The sequence below is a fragment of the Phodopus roborovskii genome, unplaced genomic scaffold (genome assembly GCF_943737965.1).
Source record: "Phodopus roborovskii unplaced genomic scaffold, PHOROB, whole genome shotgun sequence".
Lineage (NCBI taxonomy): Eukaryota > Metazoa > Chordata > Mammalia > Rodentia > Cricetidae > Phodopus > Phodopus roborovskii.
This window is the reverse complement of record NW_026126416.1, coordinates 10,853,045-10,876,941: the sequence shown is the minus strand read 5'-3', so window position 1 is coordinate 10,876,941 and position 23,897 is coordinate 10,853,045. Positions and strand designations below refer to the sequence as shown.

At 45.7% G+C, this 23,897-nt stretch overlaps 1 protein-coding gene across 1 annotated transcript; it reads left to right on the top strand.

Annotated features, from left to right (window-relative positions):
• The first annotated feature begins 166 nt into the window (after positions 1-166).
• Positions 167-12,282, top strand: Banf2 (BANF family member 2). The gene is made up of 3 exons (XM_051183124.1): positions 167-260; positions 3,006-3,134; positions 12,120-12,282. Exons 2-3 carry the CDS (start codon positions 3,009-3,011, stop codon positions 12,264-12,266), a joined length of 273 nt encoding a protein of 90 aa, XP_051039081.1. The 5' UTR covers positions 167-260; positions 3,006-3,008; the 3' UTR covers positions 12,267-12,282.
• The last annotated feature ends 11,615 nt before the right edge of the window (positions 12,283-23,897 follow it).

Below are 23,897 nucleotides of genomic sequence, written 5' to 3'. Positions count from 1 at the left end.
AGAAATAAAAAGAGTGGTTGGTGTCCTCCATATATCATGGTTAGGGATCAGGCATCTACAGATCTGAGTAGCCATGTCAGAAGACCCTCCACAGCCTCTCCTGTCTTCTCTTCTTCCTAGGGTCTGCTGACACATAGTGCCCTCTAAAATCAGAGCCTTCGGATCCATCTTTTCTCAAAGAATTTTGTTTCAACTCAAAGTATTCCAAAACGAATCGCAAGTCAAGAAGGCTTACAAGAGGAGATCTGCTTCGCAGAAAGGTCAGGAGGGTGGCGATGGCAATGGAGAGGCTGAATGCATCTGATCACACATTTACGTTGCCAAGGGTCCACTATGTGTCATGGTACCCTATGTACCAAGGAGGGGCTGCGGTGGGGAGAGATGGCCATGAGGAGGTAATGGCAGCCCTTGAGTCCTCGTGACCTACTGAGTTATGTGGTAGCTACTCTCATGCTCTGTTCTGATGCTGGGTAATTATCCCTAGCAACATGGTAAACAACCCAGTTTTGACCCAGCACATGCTACCCAGGCAGCACATGCATTTTGCAATCCTAGAGGAAGCACATACCAGGCTGGAAGTTCTGTTTAGGGCCTTGTACATGACAATATGGACTAGAGACCACATTTGTTAAGGCTTTGTAGGGAAAAAAAAGATTGTTTTCCTTTTGGAGAGGAAATGCACTTGCAAAAGCCATGGCTGGCCCTGGTGCAACCAGCTTATTTCCCAGAAGAATTTAAGCTAAGAACAAGGGAAGGCTGAGTCAAGAGAGCTACATTGGTCCAAATGTATCTGACCATGTTGGGACTTTTTGATATCATGTGCTAATTAGATCTTGTGTGAGCCATTTTAAACTGGATTTCTTTTATCCCTCAAATCACAAACTGAAACTGAAAACACAAACAAGAAAAGGATGCTGCAATGAGCAAGCCTTCAGTGTGGGGTCAGTTGAGATGTTCAAACCAGTGCAGCAAGGAAGGAGGTGATCTTTGCTCAGCAAAAAAGCTGGTTATGCTGGGATATAGACCTTGTGCGGATAGAGCCAATGCTATGAGGCAATGCATATTCCCCGAATCCCTTAGTTTTGAGGATTTAACCCAGGGTGTTTCAAATGCTAGGCAACATGCTCTACCATTTTCATTAATTTGACTGGATTAAAAGGTGTTTAGAACTGGTGTCTGTGGGGTATTTCGGGAGGAGATTGACAATGACCATGGGCGGAGTAACCTCATTTAATTGGCTAGGGGCTTGGGTCCAATAAAGCTGGGAGAGAGGGAGCCAGGGGGGCATATCTCCCCCATCCCCTGTGACAGGATATCTGACACAGTTTCAGAACATTTCAGTCCACTGAGGCAGGAAAGGCATGATGGGAGTAGCTCATGGTGGTGGGAGCATATGACAGGGATTCCTCACATTGTAGCAGAGTGGAAAGCAGAAAATACAGGCTAGAGCAAAGCCCTTCTTCCTAAAGGCTCCATGGCCTTCAAATAGTACCTCAAACTGGGGGCCAAATGTTTAAAATACAAGTGTGTGGGGGGGGCATTTCAAACTGTGATGAGTCCAGAGCATGGAGAGCTTGATTTTTGTTTGTTTGCTGTTGGGTGGTTTCATTTATTTGTTTTAGCTTCTGGGGAGCTATCCAGGGCTTATGACCATCAGGCAAGTGCCTTACGGCTGAGGGCCAGCCCCAGTGTAGACATCTTATAGACACCTCACAGGAGAGATTCAGGGTACTGGCTACTCCCAGGAATCTTTTTTTTTTTTTTCTTTCTTACTATTTTTTCTTTCTTTTTTTTCTTTTTTGGGTTTTCAAGACAGGGTTTCTCTGTAGCTTTGGAGCTGTCCTGGAACTCTGTAGGCCAGGCTGGCCTCGAACTCACTGAGATCTGCCTGTCTCTATCTCCCAAGCCAACAATCTTGATAAGGAAGTGGAATTGCCTCGATTGTGCCACATCCAATCTCAGCCTGGATTTGGCCCTTTAGGGTTCCTTATCTGCCCACCATCACAGAGTCTGATAAAAGCTACAATACGACAAAAAATATCAGGGGGCTAAGAGAGAGGAAGGGTTAGTTAGCCAAAGAAAACATTTCTTTTAAAAAAAAAACAATGTGTTTGCTTATGACATTTTCTTTTAAAATTTTATATTGTTTTTGTGGCAGTGGGTACATGTGCCACAGTCGGCATATAGTGATCAAAAGTCAGCTTCACTTCTGTTGCTGTGACAAATACACTGACAAAAAGCAATGGGGAGGAAAAGATTCATTTCAGCTTACGATTCCAGGTCACCATTGTTGAGGGATGTCAAGGTAGAAACTCGAGCAGCTAGTCAGGCTCCGTTCACAGTCAAGAGCAGGGCAGAGAGAAAAGAACGCACTCATGCTATCTGCCTGCTCGCTAGCTTCCTTCTGTTTTGTATAGTTCAGCAACCTTTGCCTAGGGAGCAGTGCTGCCCACAGTGGGCCAGGTCCTACATCAATCAATAGTACAATATAGGCATAGATGCCCATAGGCTAACCTGACCTAGTCAATCCCCCACACAGGCTCATTTCCCCAGATAACCCCAAATTGTGGCAAGTTGACATCTAAAACTTAACTGTCACATATGGGTTTAGACAAGTAAACTCAGGCTGTCAGCCTGGTGGCCAGTGATTTTATCCAGCGTCACCTTACCAGCTCAAAATCGTTTATGTGTGTTGGCTGAAAGAGTTGGGAAGGAGCTTGGAATTCTTAACATTTAGCTCACCTTCAGTTGTCATGGGGTTGGACTGATCTAACTCATCCACAGCCATCAGCACACTTCTCCTCCATCCTGATAGGAATGGAAGCACCTCTGGCACAGGACAGCACACCTGGCGTTTAAAAGTCCCCGGGGAGATGCTGAATGACAGACTCCAGTCAGCCATCTGTTACCCTCTATCCCTTGGGTGGAGGGACCTCCCCAATGTCCAATGTAGTCTGAGCAATCAGACATCTCCTAACCCTTTCTCCTCCCCATATCTGATGCAGGAGATGGACCACATGTCTCCTAGGCTTCGAGCCTTCCTCTCTGAACCAATTGGGGAGAAGGATGTGGCCTGGGTGGATGGAATCAGCCGTGAGCTTGCCATCAATTTGGTCACCAAAGGTTTCAACAAGGTGTGCTGTTTTTTCTTCTCTATCTCCTCTTTCTAACCCATTTTCCTCTTAGCCAAATGGCAGCCCCTGCCACGTGCCCCAGTGAGTGGCCATCAGAGAAAAAAGCTGCCACTTGGCAGGGTGCCACAGACTTCACTGCCACTGACCTCATGTGCTTAGGAGCCTCCAAGGCTTGTAGATGATGGCAAATAGAACTGTTTCTGTGCAGAGCAGCAAAGGCTGATAGAGGCAACTCAGTACTCAAGCACTCAGGACTTGATAGAGATAGGCCTGCTACTGAAATTTGGGACAGAATTGTCAGGACCAATGACGTGGGTGTACTCTCTGCCTCCAAGAAAGGGCCCATGGCTTCTCGCTTGTCTCTTGTCAGGGCACCAGCATGACAATGGCATGTTGAGAACCAGCATCCTGGGAGTTGCACCTGGGTGAGGAGATAAGAGTCATTCTAAGATTCATTCCTAGCCTAAGGATGGCCTCAGGGTTAGCCAGTGAAAATGGAAGGGATTCGTTTACTTTCCATTGCTATAACAAAATATTCAACTCTAGAAACTTAATAGAGGAAGGATTTCTACTTAGTTCACAGTTTTGGAGATTGAAAGTCCACTATTGGGCAGCATTATGTGTCTGGCCTCTGGTGAGGACTCTCCCAGCCACGTCACAGCATGGCAGGATGGTATCATGGGCAGGAGCTGGTGTGAGCAGATCACGGTGAAACAGAGAGCCAGAGAGAGGATGGAAAGGGACCATTCTGCTCTCTTGTTTACTCATTTGTTTGGGGGCTTTGGATTGAATTAGGGACTTACATTTGCTAAGCATGTCCTCTGCCACAAGCTCTGTCTCCAAGGCCCCATTCATGCCCTTTTTATACAAATTGCTCTCTTAAGACCCAATCAGGGTCCCATGAGAACTATATTGTTCCCTTCCAAGGGCAATGCCATTAATGATCAAGTTATCTTTCACAAATATAACAAAAACATTTGGTGGGCAGGACCATTGCATGTGTATATGTACCTGACATTATATTTGTTTTATGCCCAAATCCTAAAGTTTGGGCCCATGGTTTCTGACTGGAATGCTACACTGTACCTGTTATTACATGCTATGAATCCCATCCCCTAACTCAGCCAAGTGAATATCACTTTGTGGTACTGTCAGAGTGGAGCTGAGGGGACTTGATGCTTTCTTCCCTGATAAAGGGGGAGGACCATCTCCAAGCAGCCAAATGAAGCAGGCAAGTCTGACCATGGGAGAATTTTTTAAATTAAATATATTTTTCTTTAAAGAAATAATTTTTTTGCATTAGTTATTTTCCCTTGGTTGTAACCAAATACCTAACTCAAAGCAACTTAAGGAGGGAACATTTATTTTGGCTCACAGTTCAAAGTCACATAGTCATTATTGTGGGGGAGGCATGGTCCATAACATTGTTAGGAGGCAGGGGAAGGAGAATGCCAACACTCAACTGTCTTTCTCCTTTGCCCTCTTTTACTCTGGGCTCCATGCACAGGATGGTGCAACTTACGTTCACATGGCTCATCCTGCATCCAGTTAATTCTCTCTTAAAACAACTTCACAGAGAAACTTAAACATGTATCTCCTAGAGGATTTCTAAGTCCAGATATGTTGACAATGAAGATAAAGCAACACATTCCTCTACTGTGTAGAGTACAGTGTTGGACCCAGTGTGTTTCCATATAGATATGCCCATATACCTACCACCTAGGTCCAGGGACTGGACACCTCCCAAATCCCAGATGGCCTCCAAGACCTCTACCCAGCCAGAGCAAACCCCATCCCAAAGGTGCCCATTGTTTTGCTATCTACCATGTTTCCATAATTGTGTTGTTCCTTTACACTCACCATTTAAAAATTTGTTATTGAGGTATACAGTGACTTTATCCCTTTTTATCACATAGTTCTATGACTTTTGTCTGTCCCATTGTTTGGAGATAGGGTCTTACTATGAGATTCAGGCTGGACTTCAAGTTATTGTGTAGCCTAGGATAGCTTCAATTTTGTTGTTCTTCTATCTTATTTTCCTGTATGTTACAGACATATGCTGCTAAACACAGCTGTCCTATAAGTTTTTGCAAATGCATGGTCAGGTAGCCATTACACAAGACAAAAGAGCGGTCCCAACTCTCCAGCCATTCCCTGTGCCTTGAAACTCAGCATCCTCTTTCCCCAACAACTTCTGCTTTGTTTTGTGGCCCTGTAGTTTTGCCTCCTCCAGATCAACTCTGTTCCAAGTCAGGATTGTAGGTAGAGAGACAGATGGGGCAGAGATGACAGAATGAATAAATAAATGGACATTTTTCAGGTTCTGACTCTGACATGCACAGTCAGGGCAATAGGGAGTACCTATGGACATCTTGGCCCACAGACAAGAGCTCTCTTTATGCTCATGACCAGCTGGCCAGCACAGTGTCCAGCCTTCAAGTTCCTGATCATTCCCAGAGCTACCGACTCCTGACACTGGAGGGGACTGGTAATTGTTGTCCATTGTTTTGAGTTGCTCTACCTTTGGAGGTCAGACATGGCAGGTGTGACTCAGCGCTAGCTCTTGCTCATCCTCTGAGAGGACCTTATCCAACACCACTTTAAGATACAACACAACACAAAGTAACACAATCAGATAAAATTAAAATACAGAGCAGCTTTGGGAGTTGGCTTTCTGAGGTCCCCAGGGGTAATAAGAATGGCCATAGATTATACTATCAAACAACACAACAAGACTTATACCCAGCAGGAAGGGTCTTAGATTAAGATTTGGGGTGTGTGTGTGTGTATGTGTGTGTGTGTGTGTGTGTGTGTGTGATAGTTATATTCTACATCAGCTCCAGGGACCCATCAGACATGACTGGGCCCATAAGAGTCCCCAAGATGCCCAGGTGTGTCTCCTACAAGATGAACAAATGCATCAGGATGCTGATGGATCTGTAGGCATGGCCAGAATGACAGCATCCAGGATAAGCAGATTCCACAAGTCAGGGATCTCAGGGTTAGCCAAGGAAAATGCATATGTGGGGTGCTCATTTTCTGCCTGCAGGGAGGGGTCTTTCAGGGCCTCATCCTGTGCTCTGCCTTTACCGGCCTCTGTTGAGGTACAACCATCATTTTCTTCTTCTCTCCCCAGGCTGAGTTCTCATCTTTGCCCTGAGCAAACATTGCCTCAGGGCCACACTTCTTGGCAAAACATTCTTGGCATTTTCCCAGGGGCACTGGCTCCCTCAGCTCCTTCAGTGCCCTTGCTAAATACCTGGTGGAATGCAGCTTCTTGGGTTGCCCTCACACCTGCTTACCCGGGCTCTTTATTAGGTCACCAGCTTTCTCCAGAGCCACCAGGAAGCTGAACACAAGGGGAACAAGAAGTCATTAATTAGTCAGCAAGGAGGCCCCCTCCCATCTACCACCTCTCCAGGGGTGTGGCCTGAAATTGAGACATCTGCCCTAACTCTCATCAGTCCTTCTAGTGCCTTCTCCCCTGCCCGTACTTCATCTCTCCAGCAAACGGCTGGCATTTTACAAGGGGAATGAATGTCTCCTCCTCTACCCCCAGAGCCTTAACTACAGCAGACCCCTCATGGTTAATGATTTTTAATACTGTGACTCATAGGGTGCAGGAATGTGTGCCTGCAGTCTCAGTGACCTGGGAGATTGAGACAAGACAGTTATTTCAGCCTACAAATTCAAGATCAGCCTAGGCAACAGAGTGAAGCCTGACAGCAAAAAGAAAACGTGGGCTAGGGAGATGGCTGAAGGAGTACATCATTTGCCATGCCTGAGTATGATCCCCTGAACTCATGCAAAGCCTGGTGTGATAGCATGTCTATAATACATACATGCAGCAAGTTGGGAGACAGAAACAGGAGACTCCTATCTTACACAATGGCAAATTGGAAGGCAATGGTTGACACCTGAGGTTGTTCTTTGACCTCTACACCTGTGGGCTATAGCACATAGGCGCCCACACACAAGCTCTCTATACTTCTTTGCTCTCTCTCCCTTCCTCCCTCCCTCCTTTCTCTTGCACACAAGGTTTGTTGCTGCTGTTGTTGTTTGTTTTTTGTTTTTTAAGAAGAAGAAAACATTAACTATTGACTCACCTGAACCTCTTCAGGGGCTTAGAGGCCAAATAAATGTGAATGGTTTCTGGTTTCTCAGCACCTGCTGTTCACTTGGGCAATCAACTCTGGCCTAAGGACCTAAAACACAAAATGGTAGCCACTGGCCCTGTGTCTGCCAAGCCCTTATCTTCATGGAGATGGGCTAAAGGTATCAAACATGCTCTTTGATGCTGAAGCCTTCCCCTAAAAAGGAATGTGAAACATCTCTTAACATTTTTATTGATTACACACTGAAATGACATTTTTAAAATATGAAAGAAAATAAAGTATATTATGGGAATGCATTTCATCTTTTTTCTTATGCCTTATTCCTTCTGTGGCCTCTAGAAACATTGACATTACTTACGTGGCTGGCTTACTTATTACTTCTGGACAGCATTGGCCAAGAATTAACAGTGGCAGGAGAGCTGCTGGGTAGAAAGGGATAACGCGAGTGGAAGTCCATCATGCACATGGTATTAGACCTGCCACAGCCAGGCTGAAGTTCTGTCTCCCTACTCGCTGCCACATACACATAGTCAGATTGTGAGCATGAGCATCAGTGGACCCACCCTCTTCCAACTCAGGGTCCTTGAAACAACCAATCTCATCCCAAAGTCACTCTGTTGTAATTTGAAGAGGCCAGAAGGCTGAGCTCAGGACCAGGAGGCCCCAGGACTCCCAGTTGCTGCCTTCCTCATATCCCTAGGTTCTCGATGCTGAACTGCTGAGAAACCTGGTTTCTCCTGTCCTCTGCAGGCACTGGACCCTACCATCTGACAGATGAACCTTGCAAGGAACTAGTCACTTAAGTTTGAAGGTTACTCTGCATAGTGTGATGAGATAAAATACAAGGGATCCAGTGAAAGTTAATTTTTTTAAAATAAATGAATCATGTAACAATATGAGCATATGTCAGGAGCATAGGGAAGGGAAAGGAGGGCCAGAACCTGCTATGGATTGAGCACTCACACCGAAGACTTGGTGCTTTAAGCCTGAAGGGACTGAGAAACACTGGGTTTGCGAGGTCGCCCCTGAACATGTCACTGGAGACTGAAGCGTGCATCTTTGTTGAAAGGAAACCAGAAAAGCCATATAATTGCAGCAGTATCTTGCAACAATGGGAGGGATACTCTGTCCTGGGGCCTGGGAACTGCTGATCAAGGGCAAAGGAATGTGCTAGAAGTTTGATAATAAGAGACACCACAATATCTCATCTGTCTGACAAGGCCAGGTGCCATGATGAAGGTTCAACATTTTAATGAGTGCAGATTAGAGCCAGCTACCTATTTTTCAGGGTCTGATGCAGAATGACAAGATGAGACCTTTTGTTTAAATGTATTAAGGCCTATCGCTTCCCAGCCTTTGGGCTGAAATGAAGTATAAATAAGACAGCATAGCATTAAAAGGAGTCTGTGGATGGTCTGTGTGCAGGGTCCCAGGCAACTACACGGATCAGCCTCTGTGCAGATTCAAATAACTGCCGTTTAACAAGGACACTAGTCATAAGAGACCAGTTCACGCAGCTTGGGGGAAGACCCTGGCAGAGTTTCTCTGTATGGACTTGGAGTTGAGAGCAAGTCTGCCCTTGAGCCACCATCTGTTACTACAGGAAAAAATGTTTGTCCCAGGCTGTGGCATGGCTGCTGGCCAGGGTGAATGAAGGTAGAAAGTCCTGCTTGGGGTGTCTGTGATTCTATACTACTCTGCTTGCCTCAGGATTTCTGGTTAGAGGTTCATTTTCTAGAGGTAGTAGGGAAACCAAAGAGGCATAGAACAGGGTTGTGACAAGAGCCATGGACTACTCCCCCTTCCCTGGGGAGCAATGTGAAGTCCTCGAAGATTGAGCGAGAAGGCAGTCCATCTCTGTGCTCTCTGGAAGATGCCAGCGTGGGACTCCAGGGAAAGCCCAGAAGGATGGAGGCTCAGATTGCAGCTTGGCTCAGAGACCCTTCTCCCGCCTGCCATGTTCCTGGAAAGCTTGCCTGGGTCCCGCCTGCCACACATTCTTGGGCTTCCTGGCTGCTGAGCCCTGCAGCCTGCAGAGGCTCCGATTACCACACCAGCTGAGGCCATGGCCAGCCTCAGAGGCAGGCAGAGGATACCTTTGTCTCCAGACTGGATGTTTCCAGATGGCTGGAATATGGAAGAACAGGGTGGGCAGAGGAGGAGGAAGACTCAACCCCTCAGGTGTCCCTTGTTTGGAACACCATCTAAAGAATAGAGTGGTCAGGGCACCCATGAGAATCAATGGGTTAGTTTAATAGGGTGGACTTCGAATGGGCTCAAAAGGATCATTTGCTATTTGTCATCCTTCCTCTTGATGCTGAGGACCAAAGCAAGGACCTTGTGCCTTGGAGAGAACTGTGCTACTGGGCTAAGCCCCTAAGCCCTACAGCGGTCATTACAAATCTCACTGATGTTTCTTCTCGTGTGAAGCTCGAAGTGAACCCTGTTGTACTCACCTAGACGTTTCCACAACTGCAGCACGGCCCCCAGTGAACACTTAGTGAACACCAGTGCTTCAAAATACTGATTTAAAACCATCTCAGCAAAATCCACCAGTAAAAATGGGAGGATACCGATTTAAAAATGAGGTTGTGCTAAGACATTGGGTTTTCTCTATATATTTTCAAATGAAGTTGTGCCTTAAGACCACTGCAAGCTGGGGGGGCATTGGTGGCTCATGCCTTTTATCCTAGCACTCAGGCAGCAGAGGCAGGTGGATCTCTATGAGTTCGAAGCCAGCCTGGTCTACAGAGCTAGTTCCAGGACAGGCTCCAAAACAATACAGAGAAACCCTGTCTCAAAAAAAAATAAAAAAAGAAAGAAAAGAAAAGAAAATGGAAGTCCATAGCTCCTTTCTCTTTTCAAATTAACCCCTGCAAGTTTTCTTGGAAGGGCCCAGATCTTGAAGTTGTGGATAGAAACTGGGTCTCCTTCCTTCTATGCTAGAGAGAGTCCTCAAGCCAAGTCCCAGAGATGGATATGTACTGTGACCTGAAATACAGCCTCTGCCATGTTGTGGCTACCTCCATCACTCTACTGTTTTGCTCCTTGCTAATAACAGTCTGGTGAAGGTGTGAGAGCTGTAGGGGACAAGCAGGCAGAAAACTCATGACTGCAAAATTGCAAGATAACCAAGAATCAGGGTGTCTTCTATGTTTGTTTTGGTGCGTATGTGTTATGTGTGTTACATGCATGTGGGTGTACATGCAGAGTCTGGAATAGTATATCAACTACCCTGCTTTATCATTGTCTGTCTAACTTTCTTGAAACAGGGTCTTCCCTGAATCTGGAGCTAGGCAGTTGGCCAGCAAGCCCCAGCAATCTCTGAGCCCCACAGCATTAAGGTTAGAGGTACATGCATGGCCACAGGCAGCTTCTTATGTGAGTACTCAGAACTTGAACTCAGGTCCTCTTGCTTGTGCAGAAAATATCTTACTCACTAATCTATTTCCCTAGCCTCTAACTTTCTAAATTAAGTTTTAGAGTTAGCATACAAAGTACCGGCTTCTGTGGTGGCATTTTCATACATCTATGCTCGTGTGGTTTTTTTATTCACAGATATTCTCGGGAATTATATTATCAGGAGTTTCCAGAGAAACAGGACCGGGAAATTATATATAATTATTAGAGGAGATTTGTTTATTATTTAATTTTGAACTATTAGAGCCTCCACCTTAGCCGTCCATAGACTGGAGAGACAGGGAAATTGGTAGCTTGTTGCTCAGTCTGTGAAGAAGAAAAGCTCATTCAGAGAGAGGAGAGGGTCCAGTGATCCAGTTCCAGTTTGAGGCTTGAAAAAGAGGGTCAAGGTTAAGCATGATTTATGCTGTCTGCATCGGGGATGACAGTCCTCAGCTTTTGTATCTTCTCTTGCCATTCCATTTGACAAGCACTCATTAGCAGGGCAGGGCAGGGCAGGGCAGGGCAGGGCAGGGCAGGGCAGGGCAGGGCAGGGCAGGGCAGGGCAGTGCCTCGGGTTCTGTGAATCTCCTTCGCAAAGCCAAATGGATGCCACCATGGCCTTCATTAGCCAGGCACACCTGCAGTGGTTCTCAAGCGAAAAAGATTTCTTGACAATATCTGGAAATTCTTACGTTTGCTTCTGTCTTGGAAGAAGATGCTACTGGCATCCAGGGGATAGCATAGATGCTACTAAATGTCCTGCAATGCATAGGATAGTCTCCACAATGCAGAATCATCCAGTATACTAGTGGTGCTGAGGTTGAGGTACCCTATATCCCAGCCACTGAGAAAGCAGTGGGCTAAGGAGCCACACTCCAGCTTGGCTTTGTAGGTATTTTGAAGAAGGAATAATTGGACTGCAGATATAGCTCACTGGTAGACTACTTGCCTAGCACATGCAAGACACTAGATTTAGTTCACAGAGTGCACATATATACCCACCACTGCCGCCGCCACCACCAAAGAAAAGATTAAATGACAGGCCTAAAAGTTCAGAGGTATGCTAGCAGCCTATCCCTTATGTCCCCAAACTGCTGTCATTGGACCATCCTCACCTGGGAGCCTATTAGAAATGGGCATCCTTGTATCCCACCCTGGTTTTAGATGCTGGGTCAGAAACTTTGCTTTTACAAAACCCCAGAGAACTTTTTCAAGTTTGAGATTAAGGCCTAGATGTCACTGCAGGATGGCAGTCCCTAGACCAGACCTGAGAGACACGTGTGGTTAACTTGATCTCACCTCTCTCCAGGGCTTATCAGGAGTTGGCCTGAGGACTGACTCCTCCCGTCTGAGCCACCCCCCTCCCCACCTTCGGCTGTCAACCCAGTACTGAAGGTCGGAGGAGAGCAGGTACACCTGAATGGGACTCTGATATCCCCGCCTTCCTCCCTCCTGTTCCTCTCCCCAGGCCTACATACTGCTGGGACAGTTCCTTCTGATGCACAAAAATGAGGCGGAGTTCCAGAGGTGGATCATCTGTTGTTGCGGTGCCACGGAGCACGAAGCCCGCCAGAGCTCCACCTGCCTGAAGGAGTGGTGTTCCTGCTTCCTGTGAACACCTGGCAAGGCCTCTCCACCCCAGATAAATGACACCTACACCCAGGCTCCAAGTCATTGCTTATGCTTTTAATTTTATTATCGTGTGTGTGTGTGTGTGTGTGTGTGTGAACATATGTGTATGATGTACACAAGTGTGCTGGTTGACACCAGAAGTTGGCACAGCTGTCTTCTTCTATTGTTTTTCACCTTATATTTTTAGACCAGTTCTCTCACTGAACTTGGAGCTTACTAATTTGGCAAGACTAGCTGGCCAAGACTAGTATCAGGAATCCTCCTGTCTCTGTGCCAGCATACCAGATTTCATTTGATGTGGGTGCTAGGGACCCAGACTCGGGGCCTCTTGTTTGCATGGTTAGGGTTTCCATTGCAGCGAAGAAACACAATGACCGTGGCAACTCTTAGAAAGGAAAATACCTAACTGGGACTGGCTTACAGTTTCAGAGGTGAGTCCATTATCGTCATGATTCACCATGGCTCACTGTAGCTAAGAGTTCCACATCTAGATCAGCAGGCAGCAGGAAGTGAATGTCACACTGGGCATGGCTTGAGCATATGAAACCTCAAAGCCTGCCTCCATTGACACACTTCCTCCAATACTCCCCGTGGAACTGTAGGGGCCATTTTTGTTCAAACCACCACCGAATGTGACAAATACTGATTGAACCATCTCCCCGATTTTTGAATGTATATGCACACACACACACTTAACATTTTTATTTGTAATTTTTGAACAAAAGTCTCCCTGTATAATCCAGGTTGGCATGCAACTCACTATGTAGGCTCAACTGACTCAAACTTCCAAGTTGTGATTGTAGGTATGAGCCACCATGTGTGGCTTTTCCTTAATGGTGCATGAGTATCAAGGGTTTGTGAATATAATAAAACAAGAAAACCCAAATTCACCTTGAAACATACCCAGAAGCCTCCATCACTCACTTTAGGTGACATAATGCCAAATATCTCTCCAAAAACTAATATGACACTCTATGCATAGTTTTTAAAATGAGCATTAAAGTTCCAGTCAGTGTCTTAGTCACCTGTTGCCATATAATAAATTATCTCAAATACACAACAGCTTAAAGCAAACAAGCAAAAACAATCCTACTACATTTAGAGTAACTCTGGCCATGAGAATCTTGAATGGGGTGGGGAGGATGAATGGCTGTAAGTCTAGGAACTTTTAAGCCCCCAGAGATCCCATAAATGTAGAAGGAGGCAAACAATTCCCAAAGGTTGGCCTGTCTTGCTCGCTGTGGCACACATGCTCCACACACAGTAATATAACAATACCAATTTTAAAACTCTGAAATGCTTCAAACTTGGAAGCAATCTGGAACATTTCAGATTTAGGGGTTTTGAATTAGGAATATGCAGAGTCTTAAATTTGAATGCTCTAAGTATTTTGGATTAAGACTTCTTCTCCTGTGTCCAAGGTCCTAAGGGATAGGACCCTGAAGGTAACTCAGGTTTTGTCTCATGAGGTCATGGACTGTTAGCTGGGTAGTAGCTTCCTCTAGGACAGGGATGGAGAGTCCATTTCTAAGGAGGCTCCTTCGCATGGCTGTTGGCTGGAGGCCTCCATTCCTCATCACCTGGACTTCCACGGGGCTGCTCATGGTACAGCATGTGAAAAGAGGACACAGAGAGAGAGAGAGAGAGAGAGAGAGAGAGAGGAGAGAGAGAGAGAGAGAGAATGCAGAGACAGAGACACAGGAAGACACAGTCTCTGACTCAGGCCACATCCCTTTTGCCTGATTTCATAGTCTAGTTTTTAGAAGTACGTTATTTAATTTCTCTGGAACATTTCCTCTTCCTTGAAAGAGCAAAGAATGCAGACATGCTTTTTAAGGCCATCAGTGCTGGGGTTTTAGGTACAATTCCACACAGTGGAACTTGTCTTTTAGTACAGTACTGCCTCTCCATAGCCACCCCTCCCCCACTCCCAGCTCCTGGCAGCTACAAGATGATTTTCTGTCAAAGTTTTGGCTTTTCTAGAAATTCATATAAATGGAATAACATGGTATGTAGCCTTTTGAGGTTGGCTTTTTCAATTCAGCATAATTCAGCTGATGGTAAACTACTATACAAGCTTTTTAAACTCCGAAAGGTTTTACTCGGTCATGTTGATGCCTTTTCCTGCAGGCATTCATTCTTCCAGTTTCTCCTAGGACATATGATGCCCTCTCCTAGGGCAGATGATGTCTCTCTAGTTACAGGAGCAGGAGTAGCCTACAGAGGTAGGAGAAGAAACCATGCAGTCAATAACCAGGGGGATGAGGAGACATGGATGGGTAAAGTTGGTGGAAAAATGGTATCCTTGTCGTCTGGACAGAACAGTCCTAAAACAGTCACCCCAGTAGGGCTAAACCCCACTTATCCAAAGCAGCCATATTCTCCTTAATGTTCTGTGTTTATACCCTTCTCTTCCTACCTCACACTCCTACCAGAGAAGGATTCCTGGGATCCCTCCTGTCCCAGTGTTCTTTCTCTGTTGCTGTGATACAGTATCTTGGCAAATGCAACTTAAGAGAGGAAGGATTTGTTTGGCTGGCAGGTCCAGGTTACAGTCTATCTGGAAGGTTTCCTGAAGCAGCAGGACCTTGAGCTGGTTCCATTGCACCCACAGTCAAGGAGAGAGCAATGGATACAGAGCAATGGATACATGTAGCTTCTTTTCACCACTTAAATAGTCTAGGATCCCAGTCAGGGAATGGAGCCACCTGCAGTGGGAATCTTCAAACCTCAATGAACACAAGGAAATCCCGCACAGGCGTTCTCAGCAGCCCATCTTGCAGTGATTCTAGCTTCTTTCAAGTTGACAAAATTAACCATCATACCTCCTTCCTCCCCCTTCCACCTGAAATATTCAAATTTATTGCCTGAGACAAGAGTGTTGGCATCTAGTTTTATTTTAACAAGTAAAGTAGAACTAAATCTACTGAATCCCTTTCATCATTAGATACAATGATACATTTCTAAATGAAGGTCTTACAGGCATGAGGATGGAGTTCAGTGGTGGAGTATTTGCCTAGCATGCACAAGACCTTGGTTTGAGGGCCAGCAAGAAAATGCTAATAAGAGAAAGAAAGGAAGGAAAGAAGAAAGGAAGGAAGGAGGGAAGGAAGGAAAAAAGGGAAAGGAACGGAGAATAAGAAAAAGAAACTTTTTTCTTGGTTAAAAATTCAAAGTGTAGGACTGGAGAGATGACTCAGCAGTTAAGAGCACTGACTTCTCTTCCACAGGACCAGGTTCAATTCTAGCACCTACATGGCACCCACAACCATTTGTGACTCCAGTCCCAGGGGATCCAGTGCCCTCTCTGGCCACTTTAGGCACTAGTTGTATATGTGGTGCACATATATTTACATGCAAGCAAAACATTCATACACATAAAAATAAAGGTTCAAACTTTCAAAGTATAACATGAAGGAGAAACAGCATCATTGGGTTTAAATGACAATTTTTATTTAAAGACAGATGATGCAAAGTCCCACTATAAAAGTAAAAAACTATATTTAATGTCTTCCTCAATCCACACTTTATTGGTTTTATTGATACTTCCAATTTCTTTAAGTTTTGTAACATTCACACTCTTCTCATAAGTGTAATCTCTGTTGTATATTTCAGCATTTAGCAGTTTTGTGAGAGCCAGAATGTCCAAGGTCATGATTTTGCTATCCCAGATTCTTCAGGGCTCCTCTGAGTTGACCCATATCAGGCATCACAGGCAGGGCTGTATTGCTTTAACTACCTCAAAAGTGACTTGACCATCAAAGGTTGCCTTCTCTCTCACTTTACATGTCTGTTACATGACATCAGGAGAGCTGCCCCTGTCATCACTCGGTGACTTAGAAGGATGGAGATCCCTTTCTACACATACACATGTATGATAATCACAGCAGGAAGGAGCCATGGTAAAGTCTCTCCCTGGAAGTTGCACATCCTATATATACTCATCTCTTGTTGTCCAAAGCAAGTCATATGTGTCCCCCGCACCCCCCCCCGACCTCTAAAGGGGGTAAGTCTTTTCTGAATTCAGAAGAAATGGGAAAGCTTAAAGACTACATTTATCAAGACTGTTATCATCAATTAAGCTCTATATTTTTCCCAGAATGCCTCACTGAGGTATTTTCTGACATAACATGTTGGGATATCTCAAGAAGACCCTGTCCACACCTCTGCCTTCTGACAGCTCAAGCCCTAACCAGTCTGCCCATGCTCCCTCTTCATAACCCATCCTTTGACTAATACTCCAATGAAGGCCATCTATTTAGAAGTAACTTGTTTTGAAAGACAGGAGCTGATTGGCTCCAAAGGAAAAGAAAAGGTGGTTTTATCTCAGTCTATTTCTACTTCCCCCAACATGTTGAAATCCATCCCTTGGACCAGCAACATCTAGAATCATACAGGGGTGGTAGAGAGATGAGAAACCTACAGGATATGAAGTCATCAAAACTAGAGGGCCTCTACAAAGGGATTCTATATAGTGAAGGCAAGAGCAACTCTTCCCTATATAACATGATTTGTAAGATATCAGAGTGAACACTGTTCCCCAAACCTTATTCAAGGCAAGGGATTTCATTCATTCCTTATCTTGTACTGATTTTCTTATCTTCTTTGTAGATAAAATTAATGGCCTACATTCTTCAGTAAAATTGTCCAGTCTTCACTTCCATTAGAAGCCTATCTGTGTCATGTGGTCTTGCAATCCCTCCCTCTAGAGGCAGAAAACAATTCCCATCTTATTGTCTTATTTACTTAACTATGTAACTTGCTTGGCCAATGACATGCAGCAGCCATGACGACATACCCATCCTGAGGATTCTGTCACATTGATGCCATTCTTTTGTGCCGCTACAAACACGCATTGCTTCTTTATCCTGGGCCCCAGAATGAATCTCAGATGAGTTTAAGCTTACCCTAACTCTAAGTAAGGACCAAAAGTCAGCCAGGCTGCAGCAGCTGCCCATATAGCCCTGTGTGGATCAATCAACCTTTCACTGACTCACAGATGTAGTTACAAGAATCAAGGCTTGTAATTTACAGTGGCTAGTGTTTGGGGCAGTTTGCTCTGCAGCAATAATACCCAACTGATACCTTCCTTCTAGTGTTTGGACTCTGCCCTGCCAAAGTCCAAACATGAGAGAATATTGTTTTCAGAGCTAGTAGGATATGGCAATGAGTTCTGCCTCTGCCGACCATCACCTCATCTGGGAGAGCCGCTCTTCTCTGAGCCTCAGGTTCCTCCTCCATAAAACAAGGGCAAGACAGTAATGTCAATATTGCTGCCTCACACAGTGGATCAATGCAAATAGCATATGTAAATTATATGGTGCAGTAAGAATGAAATAAAAGGCACTACTGTCTCTGGTCTCCTAGGAGTTCTTCTCCTAAGGGCTTGCTCTTTTTGTGGCCCTCAAGAAAGAATAAACAGCTGTGTGCTAGTAGAGAGCCCAGAGAGCAGTTTATTTGATCCAGGCCAGGTCTCCTCCAGCCTCTGAGCCCTGGACATCACCTGACCCTTGGGCTCTGCACAGTCTTTATTGTGTGGCAAGGAAAGGACAGCAGATGAACATCAAGTGTATTCAGACTTTAACTGTGACTTTATAGAGTCACATTAGCCCCCTGTCCCCAAAGGTGTTTTAAAGGACACATCAGAAGTGATCCTTACCCAACCAGTGGAGTCTCTTGGCAGAGTGATGAGCCCATGGTCTGGGAAGGGTGCTGTCTGAGAGCTTTGACCAGCATCTGAAGCAGTACTAAGAAGTCTTCGAGATGGAGAGCTCTGACCCTCCTCTTGGCCCTTGATCTGTACTCAATAATTTTGATCAGAATTTATCAAGTGTCTAAGGTTCAAAGCATGGTTAAATACTGATGTCAGAGTTTCTGGCTTCCAGGAGCTATATAGCAATGAGGGGATGAGTGAGGTTGGGGGAAGCCCAACAAGAGCTTCATTTGAACTCCCACTCCAGAAATAATCCTAAGGCAGGAGTCCTATGGGGGTATAAATATGGGGATACCCCAGGAAATGGAGATTAGAGCAAGAACATACCCAGAAGAGAACGGAGCCAATAAAGTAGCCTTGCCACTGTTCATCAGTGTAGGCAGAGAAAGCCTCCCTGAGGGGCAATTCCGGCAGCCAGCAGGTAACACCACCCCACCCTGGGGTATCCACACACAATCACCAGTCACTGGTGGTGGCTGATCCCAGGACCAGAGCTGTTTATTGGGGAAATGCACCTCACTGGAAAGGCAAAGAAACCCAGAGACTGACCACTGCCAGGAGATCAGGAGTGGGGACATGGCAGTACCTAAAGCTTCTGCCTTGGGTGTGTTATGAACACAATGGGGTTTAACATTGAAACAGAATCCATCCATTGCTACAAGTTACGCTATCTTTTCAAAGCCTCCCCTCGGCCTAGCTACATGGGTGCAAAATGGTATGAATGTCTCTACTCATGTGGTAGGAAGATAGGAACTCCTGGGACCTGGTCAAAGCTCTATTCACGGTGGCCCTGGCAGCCAAAATACTACAATGTACAGCACTGTGTCTTGTCACTCAAAGAAAGTGATATTTGAGCTTGGCATTAAACGGGAAGTCCCAATCGAATAAGCTGAGGATGAGGAAGGGAGCGGAGGAAAGAAAAGGAGAGTGAAAAACCATAGGGGCAGAGTGGGCCATGGAAGGTGCAAAAACACACTCCAGCCGATTCACTCCAGGTCTCCCTAATGCCAAAGCTGTGCCTCCTTCCAGCAAAGCCCTCTTTGTGGCGGGGACTTATTGGGTGACCTAGAGATGCCCTCAGGGACACTAGGGTGGCACTCATGGGAACAGAGAGACATTTGAATGAATGGGGTTGTCTATGATGTGCTAATGAGAGGGAAACACTGTAACAGAAGGAAGAAGAGCCTTGCAGAGACTCTGGAGCAGGAGTGCAGCTGATGAATCCAAGGGAAGGAAGCAAGGCAGAGAGGAAAACTAGAAACGGGTTGTGTAGGAGCTGGTTGTTCATTGATGGGGCTTTGGCTTTTACTCCTGGTTGGGCCAGAAATCTACTGGAGGCTCAGATGATTTGATGTGTCTTAGAAGAGCCACCCTGTGGTGCTGGCAGTCTGTAGGACAAGGTGAGAAAGATCAGTTAGGAGGAGATGTCAGTGACCCTGGGCAGGGTTATAGGTCGGGGAGCAGGATGGAGAAACAGACGGATGAAATAGATGATTTCGGATCCATGCTTAAGGTTGAGCTGCTAGCTGGATGGACTAAAGCGCAAGAGGGCCAGGATGTGCTGAGCAGCCAGTAGAGTAGACGAACTCCCAGGGTGAGCTCTAAAAGCCCAGGGAAGCAGCTGTGGGGGCCACACCCTGGGAAATTTTGGTGATGGGAGAAAGGTGTGTGTGACTCTGGGACCATGTCGTTGAGTAGTAGCTAGTGTGACTCCAGGTGCCAGCAGGAGACACTGGCCTGGAAACCAGAGGACAGCCATAGCAGACCAGAGGAGGGAAAACAGAGCAGGTTGTTGTGCTGGGACTGGAGGCCTTCTCACCTCATCAATCCTGCTTTCTCAGTACTGTGGGGATGGAACAGAGAAGAGAAGACAGTGCCGGCAGGCATTAGAAAGAGATTTGTCAGTACAAATAACATAGAAGATAGACGGATAGACAGATGATAGACAGATAAATTATAGATGGGTCTAGTGTACTCTGGCTAGCTTATGACATATACATGCACAGAAAATGGGAAAGACAATTGTCAACTGTTATTTTGGAGGATTAAAAGGCACATTGACTTTCTGTACTTTATCAAATACTACAACATCCGGGTACTTTTGCAGCATTACTGAGTAACTCTGAAAAAAAGAAAACAAGACATACCTGTCTTGGGGACACAAAGCCTTTGAGTTCCAGGACTGTGACAAACAGGACCCTTAGACCAGCTGCGCTGAGGACCCTCCTGTGACTGCTGCCACCCATCAGCTCTATCTTTCTGAGTGGAGATGAGGCTCCTCTCATCTTCTCTGGGCTGCAGACTTAGGGATCTCTTTTTCACTCCCTGACCTTTAGTTCTTCTCCTTTCCCAAGGCCAAGGTCGCCTTGAAGAACAGAAGATGGTGGTGGTCTCCAGAGTCGCTTCCTTCTCTTGCATTTCCATCACTCTCCACGGCTTTTCCTCTGTTTCCCGCTCTGCCAGGTCTGCCTTGCTTTAAGGATAGCTCCCATTGAAGAAGCTAGGCTGCTGTGCTTCAGGGCTTGGCCTCATGCCTGGATTGGCATTGACCAGATTGAAGGCCTCTACCACCAGACAGGGAAGCGGCACATAATGCCACTAAGCAGGGCCAGGACCATGGACAAGTCATTTCAGAGGTCTGTATTGTTTTCTGGGCTGTCTCCTCGCTCTGTTTTGAAGACAGCTCCAAAAACAGACATAAAGGCATTTTAAATAGCAAAGGAGATACTGTGCCCTACAGCAATGAGATGTGTACTTGTTTCTTGACTTTTTGTCAATGGGGAAGAGATATGAAGGTGCCAGACATTATAGCGCATCTCCTCAGATTTGTTTGCTCGAGTTAGTCATCATAGGCTGGGTTTGCTGTAATAACAACCACCACCAGAGACTTCCACTGAAAAACTCTTCATTCCCCAGTAACAATTCTCAATTACCCGCAGAGTCCTGCAACAAAGCCGGGTCTGAGGTGGGGAGAGCCATCAGCCCCTCACCCGAGAGTCTAGTCATTCTCTCCACTCCCCCTCCCCCCACCCTGCTTTATGTTATTCTGACCATGCTGCACAAGGTCTTGGGAAGTAGGAGAGTACCTACAGTATTGAGGGTTAATAGAAGAAGGAGTCCATCTGTGCAGCTATAGGGAAGTCATCGTTCATGCCAGGGGTTGCCTATGCTCCTATAAGCAACCCTTCCCCCATACTTCTGGAAGTCAGCTCAATAGACCCATTGGCCAACCGAACTGGACTTGGGCAGGAGCGTTACTTTGGCCTGTCATTGGTGCCTTCTGTGGGGGGAGTAGACAGTGCTTATTGCTTATGTCTTCTAGGAAAAGTTTGGCACAACAACCCAAAGAATCCAGTGTCTTAAAACAGCAAAGCTTTGCACCTTAGTCCTGCTGCGTGGCCGTCCTGTCTGTTACTCTGTTCTCATGCTGCGATGCAGCTGACACAGCAACCCCCATCTGAGTATTCACAGATGGTGCAGCCGGTAGAAAGCTCTGGGGGTTTGCACCAGTGATTAAATGCCCTGGCTCCCCAAGTGTCCCAAATCACTTGCAGGACTAATGACGGGACATCCCATCCCCAAGGGGAAAGGGAGAGTGGATAACTGTGGCAAGCATCCTTCTTTACTTTGGATCTTGAGTGTCCTGCACAGCTGCATGTGTCAAAGCCTTGGCCCTAAAGCAGCACAGTTGGGAGGTGGCAGACCCTGAGAGAAGAACCACCAGTTACTGGGAGTGTGACTACAAAGGGAACTGTAGGATCCTGGTCCCTTCCACTTTCTTTGGCTCCTGGCTCCAAAGTGAGCACTTGCCATGATGTGCCCGTGTACTCCAGGCCAGGCCAAAACTTATCTACCCAATAATAATGGACTGCCAGCCTCTAAACTGTGGGAATAAACATTTTCTCTTTATACGTTGCTTGTCTCTGGCATTGTGGAATAATGACAGGAATGTGTTTAACACATATTCCAAATCACTACTGTGTGATTCCATCTTGGGAGCCAAGGTAGGAATCACAGAACATCCACAAGAAGGATTTGTTTCATGTCATAACCGCCCCTTTGCTCTTTCATATATTCCCCATGGTTTATGACATTCTGGAAACACGTATGTGGGCACAAGGAAAAACACATCATTCTCGTTGCAGAAAATGGAAAGAGCATGCCAAAGATTAATAATTTAAAACATCCCCGTCGTCGTCAAATAGTTTTGTTTTTCCACACATTTTGCAAATGCATTTTTTTTAGTTAAATTTTATTTAGTGGAGGGCATCACACCAGCATGCCACAGAATATGTGTGGAGGTCAGAAGACAACTTGTAGGAATTGGTTGTCTCCTTCCACCATGTGGGTCCTGGTATTGAACTCTGATTGCCAGGCTTGGCAACATGTGCCGTTAAGTGCCAAGTCATCTTGCCAGCCTTAACGTGCACTTTCAAGGACAGTTTTAACATTTATTTATTTTTACTTTATGTGCATTGGTGTTTTGCCTGATGTACACCTGTGTGAGGATGTCGGGTCCCCTAGAACTTGAATTACAGACAGTTGTGAGCCACCATGTGGATGCTGGGAATTGAACCCAGGTCTTCTGGAAGAGTGGTCAGTGCTCTTAAATGCTGAGCCATCTCTCTAGTCCCTCGAGGACAGTTTTATTAGAATAAAATTCATAACACTAAACAACACGTGAAGGTGCCTAGCTTTGTGCTTTAGCATAGCAGGCATCACTGAAATCTGATTGCAGAATGTTCTAATCGCCCAGGGACAAGGCTGTTGTCAGTCACTCCCTCCCCACAGCCTACCGCCATGCTCCTCAAACCATTCATCTGCTTTCCATCCCTATCCATTTGTCTGTCCTAGATACATCATATGCATGAAATCATGTGCTATGTGGCCTTTGTCTTCTGGCTCTTTCCACTAAGGATCATGTTTCCAAGAACTATCTGTGTTGGGGTATGTGAGTATGCATACTTTACAAAACAAGTTGACATTATAGTAAGCAGGCATCATCTTGTCTTAAATGTGTACATATTTTAAACAATTTCCCTTCATCATTAAATCTTTCAAAAGTAGCAAATGAAGCCTGATGCAGACCTGTAAATTCCAGCTTCTAGGGAGGCTGAGGCAGGAGAATTACAAGTTCAAGGCCAGTCTGTATTAAAAAAAAAAAAAAAAAAAAGTAAGGTCACTTGCCACCAAAGCTGAGTTCAATCCTCAAAGTCCACGTGATGAAAATAGAGAACCAACTAACTGCCCACAAGCTGTCCCCTGATTTCCCAAGCATGCCATGGTATACCCACATACAAACGAATAAAGAAATAAATGTAAAAAAAAAAAAAGAAAAAAGAAAGAAAAAGAGGTTAATCATACAGTTCAGTGGTAGAGACCTTGCCTGACATGCACCAAGCCATAGGTTCAAGTCCCAGTAGAAGGAGGCAGAGAGAAATGAAAACATTTTTAACAGTTCTATACAAATTTGTGTCTTCGTTTCCAAGGAGACTCGGTTCTAGGGTCTCTTCAGGGGATGGAGCCTGAGCACTTGTGGCCCCGTGTGAAATGTTTTAGCATTTGCACACACCCCTCCTGGGCACACCAGATCCTCTCTAGACGACACAGCACTAGCACAGGACCATCAAGGCTGTGCCCCGGCACTGCCCTATAGAGTGTGAGCAGAGGAAAGTTGCCCATGTCCCATTGGATGTCATCTGGAAGACAATGCTTTTGATCTGTGGTGTGTGAACCTATGCACACAGAACCTGTGGACAGGGAGAGCGAACTATACAAGGGCACTGTGCACCCTCCATGTTTGCATGTTTGACTCACACCCTCAGTGTTTACTGATAGTTCTTTGTGGGGGGCATTATAAGCAAGACTTTGACAAGCAGCCACTCATGTTTATGTCAGTAG

Bases quoted from the DNA above. Each gene is read 5' to 3' on its own strand.
- Banf2 (XM_051183124.1), top strand. From the start codon at position 3,009: ATGGACCACATGTCTCCTAGGCTTCGAGCCTTCCTCTCTGAACCAATT. The intron at 3,135-12,119 runs GTGTGCTGTTTT...TCCTCTCCCCAG, and splicing joins TCACCAAAGGTTTCAACAAG to GCCTACATACTGCTGGGACA.